Source organism: Pelobates fuscus, chromosome 3, assembly GCF_036172605.1.
Source record: "Pelobates fuscus isolate aPelFus1 chromosome 3, aPelFus1.pri, whole genome shotgun sequence".
In the NCBI taxonomy this organism is placed as follows: domain Eukaryota; kingdom Metazoa; phylum Chordata; class Amphibia; order Anura; family Pelobatidae; genus Pelobates; species Pelobates fuscus.
In genome coordinates, this window is record NC_086319.1 from 179,456,302 (window position 1) to 179,466,532 (window position 10,231).

Genomic DNA, 10,231 nt, shown 5'->3' on the forward strand with positions numbered 1-10,231 from the left:
GCTACTGAATGAGACCGGGGCCGGAATATGACGTCATATTCCAGCCCCGGTCTCATTCAGTAGCGCGCTGGAGAGCAGACACAGCACAGCTTCCCCTGCGGCCGCCAGAAAAGTTCCTCCAACGGCCGCCAGCATACCCACATGTCTGACCGGCCCCAGGTGCCGACGGCCCACCGGGAAATTTCCCGGTATCCCGGTGGGCCAGTCCGGCCCTGCATCTTAGTCTGCGGTCCGGCCACGCCCCCGGAATTTCTCATTCTTCGTGTAGGATGATTCTTAAAGGAAGGATGAGAGTCAGTAACATTAACATTAATGCTCGACAAAGTTTAAATAGAAGTAGGATTAGATTGTAAACTTGTTTGAGCAGAGCCTTCTTCGTCTCTAAATATCCCCTTTTTGTAATTGTAAAGCACTGCGGAATATGTTGGCGCTATATAAATGCTAATAATAATATTCAACTCTATCATGGTCGGATGAAAAGTAGAAGATGTGAAAGATGGAAAAGGGTCTATAATGAGTGTAGTGAAGTCAGGAGGCACAATTTCAAGTCCTATGCTAAAAGCCAGGCAGAAGATCATTCTCTGAGAATGGACAGTGTTGCAGCCCTTCAGTAACATGACTTCTGATTTAAAAATTAATCATGGCAATATTAACAATGGACCTCTAACCTTACAGTGATTAACACTTTTTTTCTAGATTGTAAGCTCTTTTGAGCAGGGTCCTCATCAACCTATTGTTCCTGTAACATTTTGTATTGTTAAATTTCCCCCCTGATAATATTGTAAAACGCTGCAGAATATCATAATGCTGTATAAATCACGATAATCATAATAACAATAATAATAAAATGTATCTGCATACCTGTATGTATGAGGAAGAGAAAGGAACTTGCTTGTGATCTCTCTTCCCTATAACTCTATATGGGAGATATGCAGGTTGTTTGTTGCAGCATTTGAAATACCCCTGCATGGTTTCTGAATTTGATCAGGGTTTGGGGTCGACAGGCTGCTTTCTACAATATCTATATACCTTTAAACTATTGGGCCTAGCTCTGTTGTTTACTGCTATTCTTTTATTTTTTTTGAAATGTTATATTCTTTATTTTGCTTGAGTAGTAAACATTGCCATGCACATTTACCATGTGCAACACACAGGGCCGGCCTTAGGCCTTTAGGCGCCCTGTGCGAAAAATCTTCACAGCGCCCCCCCCCCCCCCCCCCGTCATCCATGTATGATGTAATGTTTGTGTTGTCTGTGTATGTAATGTTTGTGTTGTCTGTGTATGTGATAGATGTGATGACTGTGTGTGATATGTATGTTATGTGTTGGCTGTGTGTGATATTTGTAATGGGTGTATTAACAGCGTGTGATATGCGTGTATTGGTTGTATGTGATATTTGTGCTGGGTTTATTGGTGATTGGTGTGATAGTTATTTAATTCAGATATAAACATGCATTTAGGCCTGTGTGTGAATGCATGTGTATATTTTTGCAGAGTTATGTGCACACAGTCCCACAGTCAGATGCACACAGTTATACATATACACTGTCAAATCCACCACGTGCACATAGTCGCAGGCAGATAGTCACACACACAGGATCAGGCAGAAACACACTCACACACAATTACAGACAGAGAGCCACACACACACAGGCAGACAGCCACACACATACAGCCACACATACAGTTTTACACACACACACAGCCACACATACAGTCTTACACACACATACTTATATGCAGACAGTCACACACACACACGCAGACAGCCACACACATACACACACACACAGGCAGACAGCCACACACACACATACACACACAGACAGCCACACACATACACACAGGCAGACAGCCACACACACACAGAGGCAGGCGGCCATACACACACCTGAAGACATTCGCACACACAGAGGCAGGCAGTCACACACACACAGACACACACAGGCAGGCAGTCACACACACAGGCAGACAGTCATACACACAGACACACACACACACAGGCAGACAGTCACACAGACACACACACGGGCAGACAGTCATACAGACACACACACAGGCAGACAGTCAAACACACACATGCACACACACACACAGACAGTCATACACACACACAGGCAGACAGTCATACACACACACGGCTGCATGGCGCCCCCTGCTCCAACAGCCCTGTGCGGGCGCACAGCTCGCACACCCCTAAGGCCGGCCCTGGCAACACAATAGCAATAACAGTGGTAACAACATTGAGAGGTCACTTGTATTACATGTTAGGTATACGTATGATCAGGACCATAAGCATTCTGTTATACTATGGTATTTAAATTCATCCTAGGTAGGTTCTGTATGCTTGTAACGATGTGAGAAAATAAGTTCTGTCTGGCTTCCTGGTGCCTGTCAATGGTGTGACCTTCGGGTGTTCCATTCGTCTTATGTGTACCCACCCGCCTACTGCAGAGGGTGTATATGGACTCAATTGTGTCTACTCCTCAAGTTTTTGTACCGGGCTGGGTGTATCCATTTCCAAACTATGTGAAAGAGAAGAAGTAGATGAATATGAAAGAAGAAAAAAGATAGGTGGTATGGGGAGGGAAGGAGAGGGAAGGAAGGGGTAAGGATCAACCTGTTGCAGGGTCCACCAAGGTAATGTAGGCCCATGCGCCCCCACCCCAACCCAAGGTCCACCGTGCTGCACCAGTGGTTAGGTCAGGGGGATTCATCTAGGAAGGTTTCCCATGGTTCCCAGACCTTGGTAAAGGTTTTGAGCGTGCCCCTGACCTGGGCGGTCAGTTTGTCCACGAGGTGTGTGTCTTTTAGTTTTAATATGACCATATCTATGGATGGGACCTCTGGTCTTAGCCAAGTTTGAGCTATCAACCTTCTGGCCACTAAGGCTATTTTGTGAATTAGTTTTTGCCCTGATCTAGTCCATCCGTCTAGTGGTCTAGACAGTAAAAGTACCGATGGGTTGGGCGTCAGTGGTCTATGGAGTATGTTATGAGTTCGCAGACCTTTTGCCAGAACGTCTGCACCTGGGGGTAGTCCCACCACATGTGTTTGTAGGTGCCTCTATGTCCGCATAGTCTCCAACACTGGTCCGTGGGGATTTTGTGCATGTGGTAGAGTTTGACCAGGGTGGTGTACCACCGGAGCATCGTTTTATATGGTTGCTCTTGCATTGTGACAGTTTACTGCTATTCTTGATGGCTGCAAACATCAGCTGTGCGGTCACTGTTACAATAATTTGCTTACATTGAGGATCCTCAGAGACAGTGCGTGGATCTATGGCACACTGGTGAAGTTATTAACAACGAGAGTCATTGTTTCTCTTGAGCTAGCAGCCTCTAAGTAAGATTGGATAGTGAGTAGAATAGAGTGGATAAAGTAAGATGTTTTTATTTTAGTGCCACGATGGCCATATATTTAAAGATATATTTACTAAAATTGTTTTTCAATCTAACTGCCACCTCAGTTCATTATCACTTCTAGTTATCTGCCAGGTCAACCTGTAGCAGACAGAGACAGTAACGGGATGTATAAATTCAGGTGTGTACATTAGAATACAAGGTGGTATTTTTGAGTGTGGCAAATGTGCTTGAAAATCAAAGTGTATTTGTGTAGTGTGACAATTGTTTACAAGTTGGCCTGTTAAACCAGCTTCTACTAATGGATTTTAGATACTGAAGATAATTAACATATTTTATTATTTAAAATGCTACAGAATTTAACACTGATCTATTCTTTGTTTTTGCAGTATCCATTCAATAGCCAGACACGAATGGAACCATGTCTTATGAGCAGCACGCCAAGACTCCATCCCAGCCAAGTAGCACCACGATGGCCAGAGGTTGCATCAACCAACTCATGTTACACAAGCTCGCCCATGCACTCTGCAAGATATGGAAGTTCCAACGATGTTTATGCATCATTAGCCCCACGTCGGAACTCTGAATATGAGCACATGCAACATTTCCCAGGCTTTGCCTACATAAATGGGGAAGCAAGCACAGGATGGGCAAAATGAAATTCATTTTGATTAACTTTTTTTTCAATGGATTCATACAGACTGTATTTCTGGCTTCTAAAAAGTGGTATAAATATGAGAGAAACAAAAATAATGGACACATTGTACAGTGAAAATTCCTTGTAGCAAAATTAAACTTATTGCTTCTCTAGGGAACTCTGTGGCCCCAGATTGAGTCTTTTTTATGGTTAATTGTTTTCTTCACTTGATCCAATATGGTGTATGTTAACGATATAAATTACTTTCTGTTCTAACCATTGTTGCATTCTGTAGTTCAGGTATAGCCATCCTGAAGCTGAGCATCATGGGAGTTGTAGTTCAGCAACAGAAGAACCTCATGCAAATTCAACAACAGCTAATTAGGTGCAGGCTAGTTGTTCTTCTGTAGATGATGCAGGTGGTGGATTGATTATATTTATTGACACAAATAATGAGTTTGATGCTAATTTGGCTTCTGTTAATGAAATAATATCTAGGAACCAAGTGCCATCTCAGTGTTCCTGTCTAGAAAACGTATTTGTTTATCTGGATCTTGACTTGGTTTCATTCACCTTCAGTGGAGCTAATGAAGAGACATTGAAAACAAAATGTAAATGTAATATGGACTGACAGTGAGAAATAAATATACCCAATGGGATGAAATAACAGTAGGGCTGCGTCACATACAAGGGAGCGACTTATTAAATGAAACCGAAAAGATATAACTGGTATGTGAGCGCTCCAATTAATTATACAGATCTACATAACAATCAAGATGAAAATATCAATAAACTTAAAAATGACCAATCTCGCCGAGATCACCACAATGACCACCATAAACCACAATTGAATGTACTGGGTGAGTCTTATCTGAATCAGAATACTCTACACATATATATAAGAGTTGTGTTATACTCTTATATATATGTGTAGAGTATTCTGATTCAGATAAGACTCACCCAGTACATTCAATTGTGGTTTATGGTGGTCATTGTGGTGATCTCGGCGAGATTGGTCATTTTTAAGTTTATTGATATTTTCATCTTGATTGTTATGTAGATCTGTATAATTAATTGGAGCGCTCACATACCAGTTATATCTAATGAAGAGACATTGCCTTAATATGAACTTGTGAACACTATACATCATTTGCGTATCATGTGATCACCCACTGCCTTGAAATGTATCACAATGCATATGTAAACTGAAAACAATATACTATATTTTCTAGTTGTTGATAGGCAGATGATTCTATCAACCTTCATGCAAATTGAAATTGTGAAGATTGTTCAAGGGTCAAAGAGAACTGCTGGAACATAGGAACATATTCATGAGATCTGTAAAGCCTACGCAAACAACTTTATTAAAATGAGGGAGCTTCAAGCTTTCAGGTTTCTTGCTTGGGTGACAACTAGACATAAGACAAACAGTCACCAAGACTTAACAATTTTGCTAAATTTCTCTTAATAGTTAGGTGATGTCCCACCTACTTGACTCAGTGTTCAAATAAGGTTGGTTCATTCACTTAGCACTGAACTGAGTTTATAAAATTACGCATAAAAAAATCTTATGTAAATTCACAATTTGCATTTGGATGTTTTAGCTTACATAATGAAAAACTTGTTTATAGTTCAGTACTGCCAAGCTCCACTTGAAAAATGTTCTTACACCAAGTTCCTCTAATAAAACAGGTGTGAGGAAGGCTGAACTTGATGGACGCAAGTCTCTTTTCAGCTATCTAACTATGTAACTATGTAATAGCAGTTATTTCCTTAGATATGTCAGTTGCTCTTTAGATTGTAATTCAGTTTTATATTATCATATACTCAGTGTATCTAGGTCTAACAAATTTGTCCGCACTGTGTAAATAAATTATAATAACTTAAACCACTATTCGGGTCATGTTAGAATTATTGCACCATAATTCAGAACGAAAATGCCTGATATAAATAGAATACACTTATTCCTCAGTTCTGTGTGTATGCATATCTGGGAATGTGCTGAGGATTACCCGATTCTATAGGAATGCCTTCTTCTCTAAATGATGGATCGATGTATAAGCCCACCCAATCACGGCTCTTCTATTTCACAGCTGGGAGTTCCTTTTTCTCCTTGGTCCCATTAATTTTACCTTGAACTTGTTGTCCTTTCCCCACAAAGCTTCAGCTTTATGGTTCCATGGAGCTGGATTGAATGATTCTAACTCAATGGGTAATTCACTGATATGCACAGAACTGGCACATTAGCAACTTTAAAATTATTTAATCTTAAAAGTTCAGTGCTTTATAATATATTGTTGTAACTAGTGTTTCTTTTAGCAGTATTAATATCAATGAAGCAATACAAATGCAAGTATACCCAGGGGAAGGATTGTAAATTAAATCTATAAGGATCAAGCCAACAGAAAGATCCAGTAATATATGGGCCTTGAAACTGGCTAGACAGAACACAACAATAGATTCAAAGAGCACTTAGCTAATCCTGCACCAAGCACATTGGATGCCCCATACAGTGTTTTTATAAAAAAAAACAAAAAAAAACACCAAATGAGCATATATGCGATCGAGCCAAGTTGCAAATATTGCTTAAAATACTCTCCTAATAAATATATACCCCCTTTAAACACAGGGGAATTTGCAAGTATGTAAAACCACCCACAAAAATGTGACACAGTTCTAAAAAAAAGTCTACTTGTGCCAGATTTCTCCTGACCATAACACAACACATACCACAGATCCATCACCTTCACACCTCAAAGGATACCATCTCTATTATTGACTTTCTATTATCATATCTCATTTATAAACAGAATTTAATATGTATAAACAGGATGCCCAGAGAGAAGCATGCCTGCAAATTAGTATGGGGTGGAGCACAGTCATTAACTTTCAAATAAATATATCTGTTATCAAAATAACATTTGTGCCTTGGAGAGATTGCAGTTAAGTATTTGTGGAAAAATATGTATTGTACTTTTTTTGAAAAATGTGTTAGACATTGAACAGTCTAATTTGTAGCCCTGTGAGTTTTCATTAGAATGCATTAACATGAACTTTGTGTATAATCACACACACTGAGGAAGTAAGGTGGACTTATTACCCTATGGGTAAGATATTAATAATGGATTATAATTTCAGCTATCTGAGCAGTTGGTTGTAGATAATCTCTTTCCTAGCACTCCGCATGATGACCATGCCAATTGCAAATGGAAAAAAAAATCATTTTATTTGTAAAGTTGTGAAGCAAGTTTTCTGCATCAATAAAACATTTACTGAAAGTATATTTATACCATTTGTCTCAGTTATCATAATTTCAGTTTGGCTCGTGGCATTTACAAAACAAAACTAGTTGTGAGACTATCACAAAACATTTTTTTTTCAATATTTATTTTTTATTTCTAATAGTCACCACTGAGGGCACAAAAAACCTGCAAAGACATATTATTGTTATGAACAGGTAGACATGAAAATTAGCATCTGAACAAACGGCCCATTCTGGGAATTTCAGGTATAGTATCGATACTATAAGGTAAATTGTGTACGTAAAACGATAGCTAAATGTAAATTAATTACTAAATACTGTCATGTTTGCCCTTGCTTCCCTCAGTGCATTACGGCATTTAACGTGTTGCTTACTCCAGTCACAGAGTCTGAACACATCAGAACCCGTTGTAGCTGGAACCTCTCAGGTCGCAGACACGATGGGTTTGTGTTCTTGTCAGGGATGTCTCTTGTGAATGGGTACCCCAGTGGTGTCCCAGCTTCTCTTTCTGCCATATAGTTTGACCGGCTCATAGACACAAGCGTGCCGAACGAGAGGTGTTTTATAGGAAATCCAGTGGAGTGGTTCTGGAGGAGGTGTCCGTAGTCCCAGATCAGGTGGGAGGGGGTGTGTCCCCTACCTCCCTATAAAATACTGCCTCTCAGTCTCCTCAGCACTCAGTTGTACTATGTCCGATAGTACTTGAGCTCCTGTGCTACCATCAGTGTTCCAGACCTAGCTGGTACTGCAAACCTCTGTATTCTAAAGCAAATTGATATCATGTAGAAACCCACAGTGCTCCAGAAAGAACTGTGTAAACTAGCAGTGTTCCAGATCAAACTTTCCTGTGCAAACCTTCAGAGCAAGCTGCCTTTTTGTACAAACCTTCAGTGTCTCAAAACAAGTTGCATTCCTGTAAAGATACTCAGTACTTATCAAAGACTTTCTGAGCCAATTCCTGCATACCGAATACCTCTAGCAAAAATCCTGACACACACACAACAAAGAGAAACTCCTGTTAATAGGAGGGGGGAAAACTTGGCAATAATGTGCCCATCGAGCATATGAGCATAACTAAACATGAATAAAAATAGCAACAGCAGAAGTAAAAAGACATAAAGTAACAGAATGAAATCAACATAAGATAATGGAACAATTCTATGGCAAGAATGGTCCTAAAGAGAGGTTAAAGTTATGTCCTAGGGCAGTGGAAGGCAAGACGTTGAAGTCCCTTTGTGTGCCTGTCCTATTTTTTTTAAATTTACGTGTGTGTATGTTGCCATATACTTTTTGTTTTATGTATTGGTGCTGCAATTTCTTTGTAGGGTTGTATTTGTGCGTGTTTAAGTCGTGTTATATTGTTTATGAGCAGTTTGTGGTATTGTGCTTTACATATGCACATGGGCTGTGTATCAAGTCATGTGTTTGAATGTGGGCTATGTTTGGTGGGCTCCTTGTAAGATTGTGTTGTGGGTGATATGACATATTGTGTGTATGATGTGTGTACATTTGAGGGTTGCTTGTTGGTTGTACAGATATCTGAAGTTTCACTGGGACCTATGATAGTTTCAAAGGAGATCCTCAGATTTCCCCAGCCTTTTTGGGTCTGGTAGCCTTGTGTGCTGAGCAAAATCACATTGTGTGCCATGTATGGAAAGCATGCCTTGTTTTACTGACCCCTGTCCTAGACAGGGAAAATCATATGCAATGATGAAGTGGTTTTGGGCAGAAGAAAGTGGGTGCTTCCACCAATTCCATAAGTCTACCAGATGACTTTTGGTTGCCTAAATGACGCTGGATGTCTTATGCTATGCATGAGGATTTCCAGCGTCACCGGAATCCACAAAGGAAAGCATTGATTAATACTTTCCTATGGGGAAATCCTATTGCGAGCGCGGCCATGTGCACTAGGTCTCCCCCGCCGACTTCAGCCATCGGAGGAGGAGCGTGGGGTGGAGCCTGACCCAGTGCCGAGGGACATCAGCTCTGGATTCAGGTAAGTGACTGAAGGGGTTTTAACAGCTTTGTTTTCCTAGCACTATAGACTCCCCTTAACTGTTTATCATTGTTTTATGTTGCAAAGATAAAGTACATTTCAATTTTTTTTTAGAATATACTGCTTCTTAACACATACACTCCCATTAATATTGATACATATGCTATTGTAAAGCAAAAATAAATTTAGCCCTATCTTTCCTTTGTTCCACCTCTGGAATTCACCCTGCAGAATAACAATAAATGGTCTCCATTCTGTTCCTATGCATCACTGCAGAGGGAGTTTAAATTGTGCCTCATTTTCTCCTCCTATATTCTACAGCAACTTTTATAGGTCAAACTTCATGGCATTGGCGGATCCAGGGGGGGGGGCAACGGGGCAATTGCCCCCCCCCGAGATTCTCCCCTGCCGGCTAGTGCAGGGCTGGCATTGCCCAAGCGCCAGCCCTGCATTGTGCCTGCAGACCGGGAGGGAGATCAGTGATCAGTGATCTCCCTCCCCGGTCCGCAGGCACATTACTGACAGCCGACCGGAAGGGGAGGGAGAGAGGACCCGGGAGCTGTTACCAGCAGCTCCTCCGGGTCCTCCTCTCGCGAGATTTGGAGCGTTGCCGCGGTTACCACGGCAACGCTCCAAATCTCGCGAGAGTGAACTCTAGCCCTGGAGCGCGGGCTAGAGTTCACTGGAACCACTGGACCACCAGGGATTCCCCACTGGGACCACCAGGGATCCAGAAATGTCCCCCCTCCTCCTCAATAAAGGTAAGAAGGGAGGGGGGACATAAATATATTTTATTAAATACATTTTTTTTTTTTTTTTTTAATTAAAAAGCCTCCCTTCCCTCCTCCCCTCCCCCCATACACACTGGCCCCATACACACTGCCCCACATACACACTGCCCAACATACACTGACCCCATACACACACTGACCCCATACACACACTGACCCCATACACACACTGACCCCATACA

General features: G+C 41.3%; 1 protein-coding gene across 2 annotated transcripts in view; it reads left to right on the plus strand.

Annotated features, from left to right (window-relative positions):
- The window catches only part of RFX4 (regulatory factor X4), a 108,817-nt gene extending 104,222 nt beyond the window's left edge, over nt 1-4,595 (plus strand). Inside the window, exon 18 of one of the 2 annotated variants that reach the window (XM_063445360.1) lies at nt 3,753-4,595. In XM_063445360.1, the coding sequence (XP_063301430.1) occupies nt 3,753-4,022 (270 nt within the window). In that variant the 3' untranslated portion in view covers nt 4,023-4,595. The remainder of the gene's footprint in view (nt 1-3,752) is intronic. The other variant, XM_063445361.1, reaches the window with a different exon arrangement.
- The last annotated feature ends 5,636 nt before the right edge of the window (nt 4,596-10,231 follow it).